We start from the raw sequence: 26089 nt of genomic DNA, 5'->3' as shown, positions 1-26089 counted from the left end.
ATTTATTTGTAGGAATTGTGTTTAATTAATTTATTGATAGTGTAGTGTTAGGTTAATTGTAGGTAATTGTAGGTAGTTTATTTAATTATTTTATTGATAGGGTAGTGTTAGGTTTAATTATATCTTAGGTTAGGATTTATTTTACAGGTAAATTTGTTATTATTTTAACTAGGTAAATATTAAATAGTTCTTAACTATTTAATAGCTATTGTACCTGGTTAAAATAATTACAAAGTTGCCTGTAAAATAAATATTAATCCTAAAATAGCTATAATATAATTATAATTTATATTGTAGCTATATTAGGATTTATTTTACAGGTAAGTATTTAGCTTTAAATAGGAATCATTTATTTAATAAGAGTTAATTTATTTCGTTAGATAAAAATTATATTTAACTTAGGGGGGTGTTAGTGTTAGGGTTAGACTTAGCTTTAGGGGTTAATCCATTTATTAGAATAGCGGTGAGCTCCGATCGGAAGATTAGGGGTTAATAATTGAAGGTAGGTGTCGGCGATGTTAGGGAGGGCAGATTAGGGGTTAATACTATTTATGATAGGGTTAGTGAGGCGGATTAGGGGTTAATAACTTTATTATAGTAGCGCTCAGGTCCGCTCGGCAGATTAGGAGTTAATAAGTGTAGGCAGGTGTCGGCGACGTTGAGGGGGGCAGATTAGGGGTTAATAAATATAATACAGGGGTCGGCGGTGTTAGGGGTAGCAGATTAGGGGTACATAGGGATAACGTAGGTGGCGGCGCTTTGCGGTCGGAAGATTAGGGGTTAATTATTTTAAGTAGCTGGCGGCGATGTTGTGGGGGGCAGGTTAGGGGTTAATAAATATAATACAGGGGTCGGCGGTGTTAGGGGTAGCAGATTAGGGGTACATAAGTATAACGTAGGTGGCGGTCGGCAGATTAGGGGTTAAAAATTTTAATCGAGTGGCGGCGATGTGGGGGGAGCTCGGTTTAGGGGTACATAGGTAGTTTATGGGTGTTAGTGTACTTTAGGGTACAGTAGTTAAGAGCTTTATAAACCGGCGTTAGCCAGAAAGCTCTTAACTCCTGCTATTTTCAGGCGGCTGGAATCTTGTCGTTAGAGCTCTAACGCTCACTTCAGAAACGACTCTAAATACCAGCGTTAGAAAGATCCCATTGAAAAGATAGGCTACGCAAATGGCGTAGGGGGATCTGCGGTATGGAAAAGTCGCGGCTGAAAAGTGAGCGTTAGACCCTTTAATCACTGACTCCAAATACCAGCGGGCGCCCAAAACCAGCGTTAGGAGCCTCTAACGCTGGTTTTGACGGCTACCGCCGAACTCCAAATCTAGGCCTTAGTGTTGGTAAAAATATTCCAAATGCTTGGCACAAACAATGGAAATAAAGTTTAGGAAAGTCTGTTGACAACAACCTTACATGTTTCAGCTCCAAGAGCCGTCCTCATAAGCTGCTGCCTGACATAGAAAAATTAACATATTTAAAAGCAGCAGACAAATCCTATTGGTTACAACTTGATTAATAAACAAGTAACACTTGTAAACCTACTATATGAGTTGCTAGTGTTTAACCCTTGAGTTCCCTTTTCCAGAGTGCAACAATTTAGTAAAGACTTTATACCACAGTACCCATTAATACACAAAATAAAGAATAAGGATATAACGATAATTCAACATCCCCATTCTATAAGTTAACAAATCATTTAAACTGTTTCTACCAATTCTTCGTAACATTGGGAATTAACCTATTATTGTGTATAGTTAATAGTAGCTTTTTTACATCTTCCTGTACTGTTCTCAGCACATATTCAATTATAGAAACTTCTATTTCATGCTACCACTATATACTGGGGTACTGGGAACTGTGTTTTGAATCCTGTGGTAAAAATGTAAATACTCATTATTTATCTTATCAACCTTATCCTTGATAGGTATCCACAACCTCTACAAATGTGTGTACTGTGTGGGGACTGTGTTTTGAATCCTGTGTTAAAAATGTAAATACTCATTATGAATATTAGAAGTGAACATACAAGCTACCCTGTATTCGACCAAACCCTGCAAGATGTTGTGGCAGAAGCCAAAAAAGTATTGCTAGACAGGAAGCATTCCAAATTTGTTAGAGACCAGTCAGATTATACAAATAACATGGTATATATTTGGAATAGAAAAGAGAGGTTTCAGACTAGACAAGACTTTAATCTAAGGAACAACTTTGGCAATAGAGGCAGAGGTAGAGGTCGTAGGAACAGGGGGAGAGGTAGAAGTGGAAGGCGAATTCAATTCTCTGATAGTGAAACAGAAGGGACAGGGGACAGTTCTTTTTCTGGGGGAGAAGAAGACACAGGGCACATTGTACAGAACAGCCAAGTTATGAGTAACCACCGTTATAATCAACAACAGATGGGACAAGTAAACTACAGTCAACATTTAGCTACACCCAAAGAAAATACACAGCTACAGGTAGTTACTCCTAAAGTACATATACAACAGCCGGTGTCCATATTAAAAAACACCAAAAAGGGCTCAAAATCTAAGTATAGTACCCCAGCACCAGACAAAATACCTAGTGGAGGTAATCTAATTAGCAATCCAGACACCATTGAGAGATCAGAAATAAATCAGGTTTTTTGCATCCCCCAGCCAAAATCAGACGGGAGGGGGGGCGAGACAACATAGGATCAACAAGAGGGAGGTATTCACTCAGAACACAACAGAGACAAACACACTACCAATAGCAAATGTCAACAATACATTTCCAATCAATAATGTAATAAATCTGTCTGCTTATACCCTGAATGATGTGGAATTAAAATTGTTGGGATTAGGCTTGGGGTTTGTTCCCACTAGTGCATTCAATTTGTTTAATACATTATTGGACGTAAACAAATTGATTAGAAAATTAACTTTAAAGAAGCATTTTTCTGTGAATAAACATATTTCCAATGAATTCCAGCCACAAGAGAGCATGGTTGTTCAGCCTAGCTTTGAGACTGGCAGGGATACAAGTGAAATAGATTTCCAGCATCTGTGTGACTTAAATTCATTGGAAACTTTAGCAGAAGAAAGTGTCGGGGAAGGGTCCATTTCTGAATCTGCTATATGTACCCCCAAATTTAAGAAAACATCTACCTTCTAGCCGTTACAGAGTAGAGGGAATATAATAGAAAAAATCCAAAATAGAGAAGAAGATCTTACTAATCTATACTATACTCAGACTAATACCAAATATAATCTTACATACAATGAAAAGGAAACATTGAAGAAATTGGCACAGAATAAAGATCTGGTAATACGTGCCGCGGATAAGGGGGGCTCAGTTGTGGTACAGAATAGAGATGATTTTGTTAATGAAGCTCTTAGGCAGTTAAATAACCCATTGAATTATAGAACACTAACCAATGACCCCACTAATATCTTTAACAAAAAGTTACGAGACTTAGTAGATGATGGTGTGGAACTAGGTTTCATTGAAACAGATACTAGTGATTACTTAGTGGTTACCAACCCCAAAATACCGACCTTTAACCATCTTCCTAAAGTACACAAGAGTACAGAGAATGTGACAGGAAGGCCTATAGTAAGTGGAATAGGGTCTTTTTCAGAACATCTGTCAGAATGGCTAGATAAGATCTTACAGCCAATGGTACTAGATCTCTGGAGCCATGTAAAGGACATAAAGCATATATTGCAAATAGTTTCAGATATAGAGTGGAGCGACAAGTTCACTTGGTTAACAGTAGATGTCCAATCACTCTACTCCTTAATACCACATGCAAGAGGATTACAAGCTATAGCTTTTTTCATGAGAAATTATTATGGTAATAATCCAGAGTATTGTGAGTTTGTAGTGAGAGTCACAGATTTTCTTCTGAAACACAACTATTTTTCATTTGAGGGGGTTTTCTATCTTCAGGTATGCGGCACCGCAATGGGGGCGAAATTTGCGCCCTCATATGCCAACCTATTTTTAGGTTGGTGGGAGCGGTGCAGCATATTTGGAGATGGGAACCCTTTCAGAGAAAACATAGTTGTTTACAAACGCTTCATAGATGATCTGCTCTTCATCTGGCAAGGCGATCATGAAACAATGAAAAAATTTGTAGGAGGTTTAAATACTAATGATGTGGGTTTGAAATTCACTATGGAATTTGATAGGAAGCAGATCAATTATCTTGATGTCACACTTAGTGGAAGCAATGGGGAATTTGTTAGATCTACAGTTTACAGAAAGCCCATATCAGGAAATACACTGCTACATGCAGCCAGTTGCCACCCAACAAGTACATTCAGAGGGTTAGCAAAAGGTCAGTATACACGATTGAAACAAAATTGTTCAGATGATAACAGCTATCGTGAACAATCTACTTTACTAACAGAAAGGTTAGAACAGAGGGGGTACCAGAAAAAACTGATAGAATCAGCCAAGCAGTCAGTAATGAAACTGAATCGCAAGGATCTTCTTGGTAAAGGGAGAAGAGATGCAAGAAAGAGAGATGAATCTAAAGATTTACTGTTTGTAACGACATATAGTAGTCAATATTCTAATATCTGTAATATAATAAGAAAACATCTCCCCCTTTTAAGAGCAGATGATGGCCTAGCAGACATCAATGTTAAGGATTGCAGATTTGCATACAAAAAGAATATGAGCATAGGAAATATGGTATCCCCCACTAAATTACCTAGTAAAGAACTGACACAAGATTCATCATGGTTGGCATCAAGAGGCATGTATAAATATCATTATATGAACTGTGTAGCCTGTGCAAAAGTAGACACAGGGGCAAGTTTCATTTCGACCTATACTGGACAAGAGTACCAAAAACGTATGTGTATGAATTGTAGGTCCACGTTTATCATTTATTTGATTATGTGTAGAGACTGTCAGAAACAGTATGTAGGTCTCACAATTAGGGAGGTCAGATCCAGAATAAGGGAGCATCTTTCCTCCATAAAAATAGGGACAGCCAGTACACCATTGGTACAACATTTTGTCACGGTCCATAACAAAGATACTAGCAGTTTTTTTCTGGACTGCTATAGAGAGGATAATGCCCCCCAAAAATGGTGGGGATAGAGAGACAATCCTGGGTAGACAGGAAGTATTTTGGATTTTTAAGTTAAAAACCAGGGTCCCTAATGGTTTTAACTCTGACTATGACCTCATGAATTTTTGGCAATGACAGTTAAGATCAGTCACAGACCCTCATCTAGAATTACCTTGTACAATAATAATCAAGATACAAGTGCACGGCAGGCTTTCACTAAACCTATGTATACATACCTTAGGTTATTCCATAAAATAAAATAAATTAAATTAGTCACAGAGAATGTATACACTCATTTGTAGAGGTTGTGGATACCTATCAAGGATAAGGTTGATAAGATAAATAATGAGTATTTACATTTTTAACACAGGATTCAAAACACAGTCCCCACACAGTACACACATTTGTAGAGGTTGTGGATACCTATCAAGGATAAGGTTGATAAGATAAATAATGAGTATTTACATTTTTACCACAGGATTCAAAACACAGTTCCCAGTACCCCAGTTTATAGTGGTAGCATCAAATAGAAGTTTCTATAATTGAATATGTGCTGAGAACAGTACAGGAAAATGTAAAAAAGCTACTATTAACTATACACAATAATAGGTTAATTCCCAATGTTAGGAAGAATTGGTAGAAACAGTTTAAATGATTTGTTAACTTATAGAATGGGGATGTTGAATTATCGTTATATCCTTATTCTTTATTTTGTGTATTAATGGGTACTGTGGTATAAAGTCTTTACTAAATTGTTGCACTCTGAAAAAGGGAACTCAATGGTTAAACACTAGCAACTCATATAGTAGGTTTACAAGTGTTACTTGTTTATTAATCAAGTTGTAACCAATAGGATTTGTCTGCTGCTTTTAAATATGTTAATTTTTCTATGTCAGGCAGCAGCTTATGAGGACGGCTCTTGGAGCTGAAACATGTAAGGTTGTTGTCAACAGACTTTCCTAAACTTTATTTCCATTGTTTGTGCCAAGCATTTGGAATATTTTTACCAACACTAAGGTGTAAAGAATAAATGTTTACTTTTTAAACTACCTGCTGCCGGTGCTCCTGATTTCCACTTTGATTCTATATCATTGGTAACCATATAACACGATTGCTTCAAAGTAACAATTGTAACACTTATTGCAATCCCCTTTATACTGAAAATGGCTACCTGAGAACGTAAAGGGACACTGAACCCAAATTATTTATTTTGTGATTCGGATAGAGCATGAAATTTTAAGCAACTTTCACATTTACTCCTATTATCAAATTTTCTTCATTGTCTTGGTATTGTTATTTGAAATGCAAGAATGTAAGTTTAGATGCCGGCCCATTTTTGGTGAACAATCTGGGTTGTTCTTGCTGATTGGTGGATAAATTCATACACCAATAAAAAAGTGCTGTCCAGAGTTCTAATCCAAAAAAAAAGCTTAGATGCCTTCTTTTTTAAATAAAGATAGCAAGACAATGAAAAAAAATTGATAATAGGAGTAAATTAGAAAGTTGCTTAAAATTGCATGCTCTATCTAAATCACGAAAGAAAAAATTTGGGTTCAGTTTCCCTTTAAATGCACGGCATATCTAACAGCTCCCTTGTGCATAAGGACAAGGGCTGTTTTTATATACAATCGTGGAAGACAATTGACCATACTATGATTAACATAACAGGAGGTTGAAATATAATATACCTTTATCATAAGTACTAAATATTTTCCACTATATTTAGCCCAAATAGCAATTACAACACCATTTAGGTTATAACCATATATGGATATGCCAAAAGTGGACTTTATTTAATAATCACATGTGATAAGAAGAACCTAAAACCCCACTGTTGTGGTAAATATCATCAGACAGTGATAACTGTTACCGGCCTTCCTGACTACATAAGCGACTCAGCAACGTCTGTGGTATCATCTATTGGCTAAGAATTTGAGTGCTGCACCATTACAGCACTTTCAGTTTGCACCAAGCACTAGTACACTTTAGATTTTTGCCTCCAAGTATTATTTAAACTTTAAGTTGATTACATTAATCTAGTGAGGGCCAATATATATAAGGCTACTATAGGTCACCCCATTCTCTTACTGACCTAAGTAACTTAGCTTTATCCATTTCCTGGTGTGATTGTATCCAGGAAACAACTCTACGATTCAGCCCAATCGTCTCTAGTTGTTTTTAATGCACCCATTTTTTAAATATATCTAATATCTTTTGTCAACATAAACCATCCTATAAACATATGGATGTTTTGTTGTGGGATTTGAGTGCTAAAAGTGTATTCTTTTTTGCAGATACTTCTTAGCTCCCTTTGTAACTTGTGTGCCAATACACAGCACCTTTGGGCTATCTGGAAATTGTATATAAGGCCAACTTGAGATTATTCTAGGCCCATCCCTCATATAAACATTTATTAGTAGTGCCATCATTCTTCTCTTTTTGTAAGAGCTAAACACTTGATAACTGCACAAAAGGGTTAAAACTGCATTTTCTAACTCTCAGACCTTGAAATATACCATACTTTCTCAAGGATATAGCCCTGTTACATATATATCCCTAAAAGGACAGTTTACTTAAACATTTTCTCCCCTTTAATTTGTTCCCAATGATCCACTTTACCTGCTGGAGTGTATTAAATTGTTTACAAGTATTTCCATTAGCCTTATATTAGCATTTGAAATAGTTTATTTAGCCTGTGGTATCCCCACCCATCCTAAAAGTTTTTGGCCTCAAGGCCAAGCTGTGTTAACACAGCTAGTAGAAGAAATTACACTCCCAGTGGGTTATAGAAGAGATAAGGTAATAAAATGTTAATTTTCCATTGTTCTCTCCAAGTAATGGTGATTTGTTTATGGACAGATGTAAGATAAAGAAGCAAGTATATGTGCACAATGTGATAACGTAATGAGATCTGATTATACCTACAAGCTCAACCCATTTTATTAGGTTGTGGCTTCAAAACACAAAATCAGCTAATTCATATACACAAATAAGCCTTAAAAAAGCAAATCTCATACATTTTATACTCTGCAGCTGGTAAAAAAAGTAATTGGAAACACATTAAGGGAAAAACAATATTATAGTATACTGTCCCTTTAATTGGATTTAAATGATAACAACTACAAAACAATTCACTTTATGAAAACTTTACGACAGAGTCTAGCCTTGTTTTCCGCAGACTAAAGCCCAGATTGGCTTCTCCAAATAAGGTAAATGGTGAGTGGAGTTTGGCTATTGAAAAATAATTGCATTAAAAAAAAAACATTAAAGGGACAGTAAACCTTAAAAATAATGTTATATAATTCTGCACATAGTGCAGAATTATATAACATTATATTAGCCAAACTTTGTAAATCATATTATTTCCTTTTTATTTTTTAAAAATACCGCTGTTTTACAGACCCGCTCTCTGTACTCTGCTCAGCGGGTCTGTTGTTTTTACTGAGCACATCGGGCCAGCTGTATAGTCATAGCCCGGCCCGACCGCGCCATTAGACACAGTGCAGCTCGCTCACGCTTTGTCTGACAACAGACCCGCTCAGCAGAGTACAGAGAGTGGATCTGTAAAACAGCGGTATTTTAAAAAAAATAAAAAGGAAATATGATTTACAGTTTGGCTAATATAATGTTATATAATTCTGCACTATGTGCAGAATTATATAACATTGTTTTTAAGGTTTACTGACCCTTTAAGACTTAGCTGATATGTTATTCTATAGCAACACAACAGAAATGTCTTGTAATTACAAGGTGTTTACTGTCCCTTTGCCACAACATTACCTCCCTGTCCCGGAAAGCACCTGGGAAAAGTAGGGAAATATGGCACACTATAAAATATTATGGCAGGTTGGTAAGGTTAGGTTGCTATCTATTGTAAATATACTGGATTGGAGTTTGTCTTGTGTTGAGAACGAAAATATTATTGATACATTTTATATACGAGTTCCTAAAGTCACATAATTTGTTTATGCTTTGTCTCCTAGATACCAAATTACAATATAAATGGCGAACGTGTAATGTTTATATACGTACAATTCGCCTGCAGTTTTTTAAAGGCGGAAATAGAATCTATAGTCGCCATCTTTGATTATGGCAGTAATGCATATATGTTTGCATTGGCACAGATGGTATCCTGTCAGGGTCTCAAATGTCGTTGAATATGGTCCGTGTATGTATTGTGTTATTAGTTAATTTAAAACCAGATCCGATTTATGCCAAAACCTAAGATTGAGGCCTAACTTTTCTGCCTCGCTGCTTTCCCGGAAACAGTACAGAAGTGATTTCCGCCGGAAGCTTTTCTGAGTACTTCCGGTGTAGTTTCAGTTGTCTCTCGGCGGTAGTGTGCGGAGTATCTAAATATGGTAAGTGAGGGGTATGCGATGTTGGAGCAAAGTCTGTTGCTATAATGTTACCGATGACCACGGTGAGTGATTTAACCGTGCTAAGATACCGTCCTGTGGATTTTGCGCGGAAGTCCTACGAGTAAATTTACAGAATGCGCATGAGCTTAGCTATGGTCGGCGGATATCACTGAACATCAACAGGTTGACGTTAGATAGTAGACGAAGGAACTAGTAATTTTAGAGAACAGCATGCGTAGTATGTATTAGTAGTAAGATTTAGGTACAGGGAGTGGTACCGATTGCTCCGCATAACCGGTTGAACCTGTAAAGGCATCATTCATTGAGCGGTATTTGGTCAAGTGAGCCGGACCGGTGAAGGCCACTGACATTACCAGAAACGTTATTTTTATAGTGACTGAAAATCAAGCCTGCTCCAGCTTATCTGTTAATTGCCTCTGTCCCATAAATTATGTCGCTGCGCCATCCCCTTTTCGGCTTCCAGAGTCCTCCATTTATTTTTTGCGTCACTGTTTTACTGTCCCGTGCTTATGATGTATTAGACTTATTGTTTAAGCTCTATTGCTTTACACACCATTTATACTAATTTGATACATATTATCTGTTTTTAGTCTCACACAATCTTGCTTGTCCAGCCCACCAAGAGGCCAGAAGGGAGAACTTATGCAGACTATGAATCTGTGAATGAATGCATGGAAGGTAAGTATTATGTAATAGTTGGATATTAGGAGCATTTTAGTTTTAAAAAATAAAACCTAAATGCTCTATTTCAAATTTTTCTTTGCATTCATGTTCCATGCTATGCGTTTAACCCCTACAAAATAAAAGTCCCATTAGGGAGCCAGAATAGATTGCAGTTCCTCTGTAGGACTTAGTGTTTAGGTTGGTTTAAATATCCACTTTGCAAATGGTTTAATCATGTCCTGCTTAGTTGCTGAAATGTGTTTGGGTACCGGTGATGCTTTTGCTATGTGTTTAACCTCTGTAAGGATTAAGCATAAAGTTGACGAGGACACTGTGTAATAAGAAACAGTGACAAGATTTGACAATCAGCTTATCTGTGCACTATGTGATCTCTTAATTTATAATTGAAGTACAGAAAGTTCCCTAAAAAACACAAGAACACCCTTGGGCCTTTTTAACTGCATAATAGCAGCTTAAGGGGAGTATCAACCTAAAATTATAGTATACATAGCGTTTCATGGTAGAAGATAGTAAGAGAGCCATATTAAGCTCTGTTGTTAAACAGAGCTCTAAAAACTTTAATATGAAAAGGGGTGGGTATATGGTGCGCAAATCTGCCCCTTGCAATACACACTAATCTGCTCCCATAAAGCAGATTGTAAGGGAACTAGTGCAAAGAAAAAAGAGAGAAGTGTGTGTATGCGCTAAACAGCTACGGGGATAAGAAATATTCTACAAATAATATATTATAAAAACACTTTGTGTTGACATACAAATATAATATAGGTGTATTATCTTAGCAACTGGGATAAATAAATAAATATCAGAGCAACTGAAATGAATAAAATATCAAAGCAATAAGTATATCAAGATAAAATTTATTTATCACATATAAAATAACACGAAAATAATATGACCGGTCATATACAATAAAATTATGTAAATTATACTAAAAGTAGCTAAAAGATGTTGAATATTGGTAGAGACCTCTAGGTCTGATAAGATATTAGGATGGTTGCCCTATATACAAAGTTGTAAATCCACCTGTGGAATACTGGCTCATGTGAGACTATATCACAGTAAAAGTTCCGTTTGGAGTTAGGTAGGTATAAAAAGTTCTGCCTAGAGTTGAAGTAAATGTTAAGGCTCCGTAATAGGAATAAATGGGTGTAAAAACACCGTATGGAGATATTTGTAATTCCGTTAGATGTAGCAAATCAAACAGGGGTAATTAGCAGTTTCTATGATGATCACAAAACGATGTCTCCTTTGCGGAATATAAGAATACCCTGACTACCACGCTGTTGGGCCACTACACCTCTATCGTGCCTACCTGCTCCTTCTCGAGCTGAATCCTTCCGTTAAGGTCCGGCACAGGTGTCCAGCGCGGCTCACAACAGCTGGTGACGTCAGGAACGCTGGATGCGTGTCGAATATAGGTCCGGTCAGGAAAAGAAACTCTGCGCAGAGTAATAATTAGAACTGGGTCAAGTAGTCCCAACGAATCCTTTGCAATCCTTGCAGATAGTAATGTATTATCACTTTGTGATTAATCATCTAGGTCCATCAACGCGTTTCACCACATAACATGGCTTTATCAAGATGGTTTAAGCTGGTTCTGAGATCCTTTATAAACGTATAGTTCATCTGTGATTGGTCATGGTTTAATTAATGATTCCTTAAGGACATACCTTACTTAAGGTGGATTTACTTAAAGGTGGATTTACTTAAGGTGGATTACCTAAGTTCTTATTTTGTATTATATAGAGCTATCTCCTTCTATCATTTGATACATTTTATCTGGAAAAACTATTATATATAAACAACTCCTTCTAGTATAAAAGTATTTCGAAGAATTCATTCTTTTTACTCAATTAATATATGTACAATCTATATGTATATATAATTAATAAAGCTAAATGTTTGAATGGGGTAAATGTGATGTAAACCTAATAGTAATTTTGTATGTGTACAATTTATAATAAAATCCTAAAGAAATCCTAAAACAGTCTTAAAAATATCTTAAAAATATATATATATAAAATTTTATAAAATTTCATAAAAATTTCATAAATTTTTTTTTATATTACCAATGCATGCATAATATTGGCTAGTCGTTTATGCATATATTATATAAAACATATAAACTTGGGACTAATGTAATTCGAGCTTACATCCATATTTATTAGAACTTGTATTTTTCCTATCAGTATTAACTTAAAGCTTGTGAGAGTTAAAAATTATACAACCTTATTGTTGTTAAACCGTTATTAACCCTAGATTTCAATACTTAATAGTAGGTCCTATGAAATAAAAGGTCCCATGAATATCTTTATGTATGACCTATTTGGTTCAAAGGTTCCTTAATATTATGTGATACTCGTGAATCTCAATTGAATTTACTAAGATGTCATATGTGTTAAAAGTTATAATGTGGGGAGTGGTATACACAAATGCACACCACACCCTTTAGGGTGCGCCTCCCAGTTGCCAAAAAATCAGATAGGTAAATAGTCTAGAACCTAGACATAAAACAATACACACAGTAAAACAGGATAAAACAACAGAACAGTGAACTATACAGTAGGTATAGGTATGTTAATGTCCATTCATCAATCAAGTCCCACTATCTGGCGGCAGCACTCTGTCAAAGGATGGTCGTCCTGATGGTTAGATACTGCAAATAGAAGAACACAGAGGCGCCACCATGGCCCAGTACCACCAAAACAAAGAAATAAATATATAGAAGGCACTATATATACTCACAAACGTCAAGCACCCAGGTAGTGCTAGTGGGGCAGGCTGAAACTTCACAGTAGTTCAGCTCACTGATATACCTCCAAATAGATCCAGTCGGTGTTCCTTGAGAGCCTAAGATCCTATGCCTAGAAAAGAGAGAGGCAAACCAACATGGCCTAGTATTGTTTGAGCCCAGGGAGAATATAGCCCTAATGGGTATACTCACAGGAAACAAAGCACCTCCCGGTGCAATATCAGCAAGCTGGAACCATAAGTCGCCCAGTAGACAAACCACGGCAAGTGATCCTCCGCTTCCAGTAGTATAACGGTGGATAGGAGAGGGGTGTATGAAACCCCACAACAGGTTATTAGGTCAAAATACCACACCAGCAAGTGTATATAAAAGTAAAAATCTTTAATAACACAGCGACGCGTTTCTCAGCCGCCTATGGGCTGTTTCATCAGGCTATAATAAAACATTAAAAAATACACTTGCTATATACTAAATTAAAAAACTAAAACATTATCTGATTGGACAATCAATTAAAAATCCAGCCAATGTGTGATCTTTCTCAATCAATTACTATGGTAACCATTTAGTTAGTATTCGGGTGGATAGGTGTGGCCAGGTGTGCACCTAATTAGCAAACTGACACGCCACCTAGCTTGCAACCCCTGTTGCTAATTGTTGCCATAGTGACCACCTAACAGTACAAACACAATATAAGTTTATCTAATAACAGTACATACACATTAAAAGTTTATCTCGTACACATAACACATTTACATTTGATTAGCACAAAGGAATAATGACAAGTACTCAGTAGTTCATTTGGTGCCCATCTCCAGAGTTGTACTTATGAGAGGTCAAAGCGCAACCGGAAGGTAGTCCGGAGCTCATATGTGATCTATAAGTGCCTTACCGGCCTGATATTAATAGTATCACCAGCCCCATATGAGAACCTTTGTTGGATTCAATATGTGAAAGCATATTGAATCTATGTATAGGAGTGGTGATCAATGTATAGTGGGCTGTGTGCAAACATAGAGCTGTCATTATGAAATTCTGCGTGTCTTAGCGTAAAAGCCTTCTTAACATGAATACCTTATTGTCAATGTAATTCTTTCATATCGATCTTTTGTGCCAAAAGGCATCTGTTTACCCAATTGCTAGATCCTACTCGATGTTTGTGGATGACCCCAGACGCCTTCGGATGCGTCTCACTCTCTAACTATGTGATGTTACTTTGTTTAAAAATATCGGAGCTATTCTCCAATCGTTCTGGTGGCTCTAAGGGGAGTGTACATCCGCTCCAATGAGAATGCTTGTTGTGGGCGGGATAAGCACCTGATCGAATCCTATTCCTTTTGAATTTAACATACATGTTAGCCCCAGAAATGGGAGCGCGAATGAGAGCACTCTTCATCACGCCCTTACGGCACACCTCCCATTTACTCTGCTACTATTGGTCTGAGGGCTTGTGAGGCATGTTTACCTACCCTATAGAGCCTTTGCAGTAAGCCAGGACAGTATTGGTCCTGACCTCGGTATAGGGTGCCTATATCGTGTTGAACGCACAGGGATATGTGTCTTGTAACTGAAATAAAAAATAAAGATAATAAAAAGTGAAAAATAATAAAATTTATTGCTAGCGGAACCCTGACATTTAGGACAATCTGTCATTGTATATTGTATCGTGCAAACGATCGGAGGGAGGGGGGGGTGGGGGATATGACAAACAAGGGAACTATTTATTAATTGCCCAGAGATACATGATGCTGTTATATCTCGTTACAATGTACCATACTGGGCTGAACCCACTGTACTAATATAATAGTGATGGTGATAATATAGAAGGAAGTGATAATAAACCTATTTTATTTTGTGTACTTCTTATTGAGAACAAATAGTGAGTGGGATTCTAATGTGTAATAGATGTGCTAGTGACCCAGTGGTGTTTAACCAGTGTAAACTGATATTTTTATCTATATAATGTATATATATATATACCTTGACTTAAATAAATTATAATAAGTGGACTGTGATAATCTAATATTGTAGGTAGTGCAGTGTCGGTCAGTCTAATGTAATACAGTAGTGGTGCTGTGCCAGTAAGTGACTTTTTAGTTAATATAGATTAGATGATGCCTCCAATGTTACCCATAGATAAATCACTATAAGCTATTAGTGGAAACATTATTATACAATACTTGTAATACGTGAGTATAAGTGGTGTGTCATTGTAACTAACAGTGTGTCTAGAAAATAGAATAATGGGTAAAAGATGGGATAGATTGTTTAACTGATGATGAAAACTCATATGGTGCTTGAGGTGGTCTAATCATATAAATGAATGAAAGAGTGTGTAAGTGTATAATATAATAAAATATGTTAGGGGTGTGAGAGTTCACTGACATCTATGTACAGGGAATTGACAATTTGTGAGTCAATATTTAGCTAGCCTTGGGTAATGGCAGCTATTACATTATCAAGCCTACAACCTATTGGTAACTAAAGAAACCGATCTCACAGTTCATCATTAGGGGAGAACACTAGTGGACAGGATGGAGGGGGAGAGGGAGAGTGGGGTATGATAACCCCATCCCCTAGCACCATAAATTGTTCGGTCATCAGAATGCCGCCATGTCAAGGTTCTCATTAAGACCATCTGGCTGTAGAGTTTGTAATTTTTTAATCCAGAAGGTCTCTCTTTTTCTGAGAGTAAGGAAGGAGTTAGGGAATGATCTAGAAATCGCCTCAATAGGTATGATGCTCATAGGGTTCTTTTGTTTTTTATGATACATTAGACAGTGTCTAGATACACTGTGGGACTTGGAATGCTTTTTGATATTATAGGCATGTTCCCCCCATCTTTTTTTGATTTTACGACAGGTACGTCCAACATATTGGACCCCACATTTACAATTCAGGAGGTATATGACGAAAGATGTTTCACATGTCAAAAGTCCTTTAATGTTAAATGACTCCCCCGTAGTGTGTGATGTAAAAGTAGTAGCCTTATGGGATATGAAGCTGCACATCCCACAGCGTTTCCTACAACATTTGGATATTCTGTTTTTAGGAGTGACAGAACTTCCGGGGATTACTCCCCCCCATGGGTTAGTGAGCCCACCGTTAGTGGAGGTGTGCTTGTCCCTGACAACCTTGCTAGGGGCTAGCACATTTTTTAGAGTAGGTGCTCTCCTAAACACCACTTTTGGCTTGGTTCCTATAATTTCCTTGAGCGTGGGGTCATTTCTTAGAAATGACCCCACGCTCAAGGAAATTATAGGAACCAAGCCAAAAGTGGTGTTTAGGAGAGCACCTACTCTAAAAAATGTGCTAGCCCCTAGCAAGGTTGTCAGGGACAAGCACACCTCCACTAACGGTGGGCTCACTAACCCATGGGGGGGAGTAATCCCCGGAAGTTCTGTCACTCCTAAAAACAGAATATCCAAATGTTGTAGGAAACGCTGTGGGATGTGCAGCTTCATATCCCATAAGGCTACTACTTTTACATCACACACTACGGGGGAGTCATTTAACATTAAAGGACTTTTGACATGTGAAACATCTTTCGTCATATACCTCCTGAATTGTAAATGTGGGGTCCAATATGTTGGACGTACCTGTCGTAAAATCAAAAAAAGATGGGGGGAACATGCCTATAATATCAAAAAGCATTCCAAGTCCCACAGTGTATCTAGACACTGTCTAATGTATCATAAAAAACAAAAGAACCCTATGAGCATCATACCTATTGAGGCGATTTCTAGATCATTCCCTAACTCCTTCCTTACTCTCAGAAAAAGAGAGACCTTCTGGATTAAAAAATTACAAACTCTACAGCCAGATGGTCTTAATGAGAACCTTGACATGGCGGCATTCTGATGACCGAACAATTTATGGTGCTAGGGGATGGGGTTATCATACCCCACTCTCCCTCTCCCCCTCCATCCTGTCCACTAGTGTTCTCCCCTAATGATGAACTGTGAGATCGGTTTCTTTAGTTACCAATAGGTTGTAGGCTTGATAATGTAATAGCTGCCATTACCCAAGGCTAGCTAAATATTGACTCACAAATTGTCAATTCCCTGTACATAGATGTCAGTGAACTCTCACACCCCTAACATATTTTATTATATTATACACTTACACACTCTTTCATTCATTTATATGATTAGACCACCTCAAGCACCATATGAGTTTTCATCATCAGTTAAACAATCTATCCCATCTTTTACCCATTATTCTATTTTCTAGACACACTGTTAGTTACAATGACACACCACTTATACTCACGTATTACAAGTATTGTATAATAATGTTTCCACTAATAGCTTATAGTGATTTATCTATGGGTAACATTGGAGGCATCATCTAATCTATATTAACTAAAAAGTCACTTACTGGCACAGCACCACTACTGTATTACATTAGACTGACCGACACTGCACTACCTACAATATTAGATTATCACAGTCCACTTATTATAATTTATTTAAGTCAAGGTATATATATATATATACATTATATAGATAAAAATATCAGTTTACACTGGTTAAACACCACTGGGTCACTAGCACATCTATTACACATTAGAATCCCACTCACTATTTGTTCTCAATAAGAAGTACACAAAATAAAATAGGTTTATTATCACTTCCTTCTATATTATCACCATCACTATTATATTAGTACAGTGGGTTCAGCCCAGTATGGTACATTGTAACGAGATATAACAGCATCATGTATCTCTGGGCAATTAATAAATAGTTCCCTTGTTTGTCATATCCCCCACCCCCCCTCCCTCCGATCGTTTGCACGATACAATATACAATGACAGATTGTCCTAAATGTCAGGGTTCCGCTAGCAATAAATTTTATTATTTTTCACTTTTTATTATCTTTATTTTTTATTTCAGTTACAAGACACATATCCCTGTGCGTTCAACACGATATAGGCACCCTATACCGAGGTCAGGACCAATACTGTCCTGGCTTACTGCAAAGGCTCTATAGGGTAGGTAAACATGCCTCACAAGCCCTCAGACCAATAGTAGCAGAGTAAATGGGAGGTGTGCCGTAAGGGCGTGATGAAGAGTGCTCTCATTCGCGCTCCCATTTCTGGGGCTAACATGTATGTTAAATTCAAAAGGAATAGGATTCGATCAGGTGCTTATCCCGCCCACAACAAGCATTCTCATTGGAGCGGATGTACACTCCCCTTAGAGCCACCAGAACGATTGGAGAATAGCTCCGATATTTTTAAACAAAGTAACATCACATAGTTAGAGAGTGAGACGCATCCGAAGGCGTCTGGGGTCATCCACAAACATCGAGTAGGATCTAGCAATTGGGTAAACAGATGCCTTTTGGCACAAAAGATCGATATGAAAGAATTACATTGACAATAAGGTATTCATGTTAAGAAGGCTTTTACGCTAAGACACGCAGAATTTCATAATGACAGCTCTATGTTTGCACACAGCCCACTATACATTGACCACTCCTATACATAGATTCAATATGCTTTCACATATTGAATCCAACAAAGGTTCTCATATGGGGCTGGTGATACTATTAATATCAGGCCGGTAAGGCACTTATAGATCACATATGAGCTCCGGACTACCTTCCGGTTGCGCTTTGACCTCTCATAAGTACAACTCTGGAGATGGGCACCAAATGAACTACTGAGTACTTGTCATTATTCCTTTGTGCTAATCAAATGTAAATGTGTTATGTGTACGAGATAAACTTTTAATGTGTATGTACTGTTATTAGATAAACTTATATTGTGTTTGTACTGTTAGGTGGTCACTATGGCAACAATTAGCAACAGGGGTTGCAAGCTAGGTGGCGTGTCAGTTTGCTAATTAGGTGCACACCTGGCCACACCTATCCACCCGAATACTAACTAAATGGTTACCATAGTAATTGATTGAGAAAGATCACACATTGGCTGGATTTTTAATTGATTGTCCAATCAGATAATGTTTTAGTTTTTTAATTTAGTATATAGCAAGTGTATTTTTTAATGTTTTATTATAGCCTGATGAAACAGCCCATAGGCGGCTGAGAAACGCGTCGCTGTGTTATTAAAGATTTTTACTTTTATATACACTTGCTGGTGTGGTATTTTGACCTAATAACCTGTTGTGGGGTTTCATACACCCCTCTCCTATCCACCGTTATACTACTGGAAGCGGAGGATCACTTGCTGTGGTTTGTCTACTGGGCGACTTATGGTTCCAGCTTGCTGATATTGCACCTGGAGGTGCTTTGTTTCCTGTGAGTATACCCATTAGGGCTATATTCTCCCTGGGCTCAAACAATACTAGGCCATGTTGGTTTGCCTCTCTCTTTTCTAGGCATAGGATCTTAGGCTCTCAAGGAACACCGACTGGATCTATTTGGAGGTATATCAGTGAGCTGAACTACTGTGAAGTTTCAGCCTGCCCCACTAGCACTACCTGGGTGCTTGACGTTTGTGAGTATATATAGTGCCTTCTATATATTTATTTCTTTGTTTTGGTGGTACTGGGCCATGGTGGCGCCTCTGTGTTCTTCTATTTGCAATATGTGTTAAAAGAACAGTAACAGTAAAACTAAAATCTGTAAGGGATCATAAAAAATCATAAAATAGATAGTAGAATATACTATATCTGGGAGGGTTTTTTTTTTTTTATGTTTTAATGTACGAAGTACAGTTCTATTAAGTTTTTCCAGATAATAAGAACTTAGGTAATCCACCTTAAGTAAATCCACCTTAAGTAAGGTATGTCCTTAAGGAATCATTAATTAAACCATGACCAATCACAGATGAACTATACGTTTATAAAGGATCTCAGAACCAGCTTAAACCATCTTGATAAAGCCATGTTATGTGGTGAAACGCGTTGATGGACCTAGATGATTAATCACAAAGTGATAATACATTACTATCTGCAAGGATTGCAAAGGATTCGTTGGGACTACTTGACCCAGTTCTAATTATTACTCTGCGCAGAGTTTCTTTTCCTGACCGGACCTATATTCGACACGCATCCAGCGTTCCTGACGTCACCAGCTGTTGTGAGCCGCGCTGGACACCTGTGCCGGACCTTAACGGAGGATTCAGCTCGAGAAGGAGCAGGTAGGCACGATAGAGGTGTAGTGGCCCAACAGCGTGGTAGTCAGAGGGTATTCTTATATTCCGCAAAGGAGAAATCGTTTTGTGATCATCATAGAAACTGCTAATTACCCCTGTTTGATTTGCTACATCTAACGGAATTACAAATATCTCCATACGGTGTTTTTACACCCATTTATTCCTATTACGGAGCCTTAACATTTACTTCAACTCTAGGCAGAACTTTTTATACCTACCTAACTCCAAACGGAACTTTTACTGTGATATAGTCTCACATGAGCCAGTATTCCACAGGTGGATTTACAACTTTGTATATAGGGCAACCATCCTAATATCTTATCAGACCTAGAGGTCTCTAAAAACTTTAATGCTGCAAAGCTAATTGCAAAATAATACATTTTTTTTGCCCTCCTAGAAAACAATGGCTGTTCTTTCACCAGTGGTGAGCTGTAGAACTAGTCAGTGGAGGAATGCATAAGAAAAGCATATATATTAAAAATTAGAATGTAAATTGTCACTCTTGGACCCATAGCAAACCGATAAACTAAAGATAGTGGAGAGATTAAAGCAGGTCTTTGGGCCACTTCTGGACCATCAATTGCACTAGAATAATGGTTTTTAAACCTGTCCTCGGGCCTCTCCAACAGGCAAGGTTCTCAGGATTACCTTGGATGAGAGCAGGTAAAATAACCATTTTTACTAATCGGCTGATTTCACCTGTGCTCCATTCCAGATATACTAAAAATGTGTCTGGTTAGGGGGTGTATGAGGGCAGGTTTGAAAACCAGTGCATTAGAATTTAACCTGCATTTAGATAAATTGTTGTTCTTACTGAGCTCCAAACTGAGTATATGTACTCAAGAGCTAAGTGATGATGCCTACAGGTAGTACAGTAAAGCGTACGTATAATATTGCAAAATCCCAAAGTAAGATGAAATTTCAGTGCTCCCTGATGTAAAGGTATAAACAATTAGAATGGGTTAACTGCTATCTGTGGTTAGAAAATCCATGAAATATTCAAGTATTTGCAGGAGGACAAAATAAAATTTTTACCACATACATAGTAAATTGCCAAAGAGGTTGCAGATATAAAAATAAGCTATGACCTTATAGAACAATAAAAAAAAAAGCAGAAATTACACGAATCTAAGTGACATTTATTATATGCATAAACATCTGACTGATCTCTAACATCAGAACCATAATTAGACAGAGACTTGGGCAAATTAGCCATCATACATTGTTATGTTAATGATATAGCAGAGCAAAATCTAAATTTTAGCCAGGACATCGCTACTAACATTTTAGGCAACCCCCTTGTATAAATCGGGACTTCCAGGATATAAAAGGATTTTACCTATTCCGGTTTTATAGAGCTAATATGATTTGCAAGTCCAAACTTATTTTTGTGAGCAGTAATACTTAGCAGGCTAAGGAACCCCAGGTAATCCCAGAGAGTGATTTTATTTTTATTTTTTTCCCTCAAGTTGATTTTTAAAGTGATGGTAACTCCAAGCGTATAACAAACACCAGGATTTACCATCACTAAAAATAAACATTAGTTTCAGTGATTTTACTAAAAAAACAAACGCTGTTAAAGTTGCCCTGTATGTGCCGCAATTATATCAGTAAATCGGCGCCTCCAACTGCCCACAGCAGATCACTCTTCGCCACCACTGTGCTAATATGTTAGTTAACACGCATGGCAATTGGTGTAAAAGGGGAAACGTCATCTCATTGAAGAAGAGCTATGTGCCTTGGTCGGTCGAAGGCGCTGGGTTAGCGATATACTTACTGAACAGGATGAGTTTTTAGCAGCATTTTTTTAGTATGTGATGACAAACTAATGTTTATTTTTAGTGATGGTAAATCCTAACGTGTTTTTTTTTTTTGTTTTTTTTTTAAATACATTTGGGTTTACCATCACTTTAACAATCATTAGACCCGAGGTAGTCCGCATGAAGAAGCTAGTAAAGTTATGTATTGTTTGCACTGTTCATGTTGGAGCTTCCCCATCAGCTGGAAATAACTGTCCTGCAGGTCAACAGAATTGTGCAGGTCACTGTCAATTGTGTATTGAGCAATAATAGCTTTGTTCTCTGAGCTCCTGTTGCAACAGTTTTCTGTTACATCAGACGTACTTGCCGCATTGTCCGCAAGATAAGCATTGCCAGCCACAGCCATTTCCTTATTAACCTTCTAAAGCCGTTATGCCGTTCTATTCCGTCATAATTAGACTGGGCTTTAAAGCCGTTATGACGGAATAGAACGTCATAACTAACGGCTGTCCTAAAGCCTTCTGTGCTTCAAGGATTTAACCGCGGTCTGGAGGGCGTTCCTAGGATTGTAGGGACGCCCCCCAGATGCGATCCAATAATTGAAATCTCGTGATCGTATGCACGATCACGTAGTTTCAATTTGTCTACATCGGAACAGTTGTTCCGATGTAGGCACTTTAACCCTGTCACGAAAGGGTTAAATGTCTCAGGACTTTCTATCTGATCCTTCCTTCCATGTTGACCCTTGCAGCTTCAAGTCGAACATTTTTTCAATCATGAGGAATACATCTTCTGGGGCTCCAGGGCCCTGTCGCTGCTGTGGTTCTTGATAGTAGAACTTGTGCAGAAGGCTGTTACTGAAGTGTCATTGGTTGATATAGTTTAGTAAAAGCTGCCATCCTAACAGGATTAGTCAGTGTGAAGCTCCAGCAAGGACAGCAGTCCCAATGTAACCGTGAAACCCGAGTTACTGTGGTGGGGGGGTGTTAAAAAAATTGCTAGGCTGCTTTCCAATGATTTCACGATCCGGGTCCAGGCTATGAGATCATAAGTTCAGCAATCTTAATATTATTTTAGTCTTTGCAATGTAGGACACCAGAATATAGTGAATATGTGCTAGTATGCTGCAAGTTTCCTTAAATTATCAGCAGGTTATCGGGTTCACTCAGAGCCACAGCTTTTTCCTTTTTACAAAACATATCTTCTAACACAAATATATGTATACATGTTTCATACATACAGGAATGGAAGTTGCATCAGATACATAAAAAAAAATAATCTTACTGAGTGGACTAGTGTATTTTCTTTCTTGGCTAGTATTTTATTTTTGTAATCCCTGACTTGTAAGATGCAGAAATCAGCTATTTATAAAGCATTTATTCCAATCATACACTAGAATAACCACTCTCTCTGCCTGTACATAATTTGTGCATTAATACATCATTAAGCCATTCTATGTAATTGTAACATTGCAATTTCAAAGTCTTTTCTTGGGTTAATTGAGTCATTTTCTGTAGGCAGTGCTCAAGGTTCAAAACATGTAGGTAGACCGTTGCATCTAGAAACAACCTTTTGATTTCTTCCTATTGCATATGTATGTGTTTGATAGGAATAGTTATATAAATGATCTAAATACACACATTTTATATGCAGATGTGATATAAATATGAGTTAGAATATGCTATATCTTTTTGGACTAACTGCTAGAGTTTTATTAAACTTATATCTATAACTAGCACTAACTGGTAGTCAGCTGTGATAACTACAATTTCAGTCCCAGACCGTTTTCTTAACAATATCTTAGTCCATACTTATCTCACAAGCTGTTATGAAACAATTTAAAATGACATTTTGTCTTCAGGAAGAGTGTGACTCTTTAAACAGAACATTACATTTTATTAAGTGGTCATGTGAGGGTGGTCTGGCAATGAATACTCAGAAGCTTGAATTACTAAGTATATACTGTTGGTAATTCTAGCTCAGGGACGTTGAGCTTTTCCAGGATTCGGATAAGAATTGTGTTGTATGCTCATTGTCCTTTTCTGTATGCCTTGCTTTACGTAGGAGTCTGTAAGATGTATGAGGAGCATCTGAAGAGGATGAACCCTAACAGCCCATCCATCACATATGATATTAGCCAACTGTTTGACTTCATTGATGATCTAGCAGATCTCAGCTGCCTTGTGTAAGTGCTCCTTTATGTGACATGCTAAGATGCTTACTGCAAGTCTCTCTTCTTGAAAACTGATGGATAAGTGTTTGGAAGTCAAGGCTAGATTGCATGTTTAAAAGGGACATAAACACCAACTTTTTCTTTCATGATTTAGCTGGAGCAAACAATTCTAAACTTTCTAGTTTGCTTCTTTTATCTAATTTTGCTTATCTTGCTATCATTTGTTGAATGAGCAGCAGTGTAGTACTGGTAGCTAACCGAACACATCACAATGAGAAGAGGCATATATATGCAGCCACCAATCAGCAGCTAGCTCCCAGTAGTGCATTGGTGCTCCTTAGCCTACCATAGGTATGCCTTTCAACAAAGGATACCAAGTGATCAAAGCAAATTATATATTGGTAGTAAAAAGGAAAGTTGTTTAAAATCATATGTTCTGAAATTGTGAAAGAAATTTTGGTTTTAATGACTAACAAAAAATGTGGCACAGGTTTTTAAAAAATACTGAAAATTGGTATAGTTACATATAGGCTGATAATATAAACACAATCACTGTCCATACTGTGGATCTGAACAAAGGGGAAGAATAATATTATGCACAGTAAAAAAAAAAACCCTTTGCTATATACTTTTATTATTTTGCACCCCTTTTCCTGTAATTTGTTTGAAATATGTGATTTTCTTTTTCCAGTCCTGAAAACTTGAGTGCGCATGGTCGTCTAAACAAGCCTAACCATATATTTTCTGCTTAGCTCTGTCATCTCAACACTCATATCCAGATTTGCTCCTTCACATATGTAAAGTAGGGCATGGAGTTCGGCCTTTGAAAATCATTTGCAGAAAACTTAGTGTAAACCTGTTCTAAACTAGTTTACTGTCAATTTGTTAGTCTATTGGAACACAACAGATTTATTTTTTTTATAATTACAAGGTGTTTACTGGCTAAAGCAGAAAACCTTTAAAGGGACATTAAACCCAAAAGTTTCTTTCATGGTTTAGGTAGAACATACAATTTTAAACAACTTTCCATTTTCACACTTGCTTCATTCTCTTGGTATCATTTGTTGAAGGAGCACACATGGGTGAGCCAATGACAATCGGTATAAACTGTATATGCAGCCACCAATCAACAGCTAGAACCTAGGTTCCTTGCTACTCCTAAACTTTCCTAGATTACCCTTTCAGCAAAGGATAACAAGAGAAGGAAGCAAATTAAATAGCAGTAAATTGTAAAGTTGATTAAAATTGTATAATCTGTCAATCATGAATGTCTCATTATGACTTTATTGTCCCTTAAAGAATACATGGGAGATGAACCCTGTTCTGAAGAGGTTGCAGATTTACTTGCTACACACAATCTTTCTATTAGAATGTTGTATTATGGTATAGTTTGAATGCAGAATATTTGTGCTCTTTACTTCCAGATACCGAGCAGACACACAGACGTATCAGCCTTATAACAAAGACTGGATTAAAGAGAAGATCTATGTGCTGCTGCGCCGGCAAGCCCAGCAAGCTGGAAAATAATTGCTGCAGCCTGTGTACAGGACGCCAGAATTTTGTTTGTAATATAGTGTTTGTTTTTGTTTTTATTAATGCTATAGGGAATAATGTGATTTTGCCCAATAGACATTTTGTTTTCCATATTTTCCTATATAATGGTAGCATCCACTTCTTTCAGACCCCTTATGGTCTATTGAAGGCAGGGTCAAATGTACAAGCTTTAGCATTTAAGTGGAAAGAGAAATAATAAACATGTTGTTGAAACTGTTTCTCCTGCTGTCTGTTTCTCCAAGGCGATGTTTGGGCATAGTAGTGTTTTTTTTATTCCCTTTTGGTTTCACATATTTATGAAGAGATCTGACCGTTTATATTTACTTTTTACCTTTTTTGTTACTGACACATTTCACCATCTGTCCCCTGTCCTACAATTGGTTTTAGTGGTTTGTCCCTCATTGCATTTACACAACACACACACACATCTGTCTCAGCCAGGCCAAAGGATGCACTCTTCAGGAACTTCCACAATCGTCACCTTTTATTATGTAACGTTTCAGCGTTTTACCCCTTTCGTCAGACACACAAATATGACAGCCATTTTGGCTTGTGAATGCAGAAGAAGCAGCTGCAAGCCGCATTCCGCTCTTTTCTGTGCATATCCAGATCTCCGTGTGT

The 26089-nt window shown here is 37.4% G+C and overlaps 1 protein-coding gene across 1 annotated transcript; it reads left to right on the top strand.

Moving 5' to 3' along the window:
* Positions 1 to 9332: 9332 nt before the first annotated feature.
* ERH (ERH mRNA splicing and mitosis factor) lies at positions 9333 to 25686 on the top strand. Its single transcript, XM_053689780.1, has 4 exons — positions 9333 to 9404; positions 10016 to 10103; positions 23806 to 23926; positions 25339 to 25686. The coding sequence occupies exons 1-4, from the start codon at positions 9402 to 9404 to the stop codon at positions 25439 to 25441; spliced, it is 315 nt and encodes a 104-aa protein (XP_053545755.1). The 5' UTR covers positions 9333 to 9401; the 3' UTR covers positions 25442 to 25686.
* Positions 25687 to 26089: the final 403 nt, after the last annotated feature.

Source organism: Bombina bombina, chromosome 1 (genome assembly GCF_027579735.1).
Source record: "Bombina bombina isolate aBomBom1 chromosome 1, aBomBom1.pri, whole genome shotgun sequence".
Lineage (NCBI taxonomy): Eukaryota > Metazoa > Chordata > Amphibia > Anura > Bombinatoridae > Bombina > Bombina bombina.
Note: the sequence above shows the minus strand (reverse complement) of the source record. Positions and strands in the feature narration are given on the sequence as shown.

Bases quoted from the DNA above. Each gene is read 5' to 3' on its own strand.
- ERH (XM_053689780.1), top strand. The intron at 10,104-23,805 runs GTAAGTATTATG...TGCTTTACGTAG, and splicing joins TGTGAATGAATGCATGGAAG to GAGTCTGTAAGATGTATGAG. The intron at 23,927-25,338 runs GTAAGTGCTCCT...CTTTACTTCCAG, and splicing joins GCAGATCTCAGCTGCCTTGT to ATACCGAGCAGACACACAGA.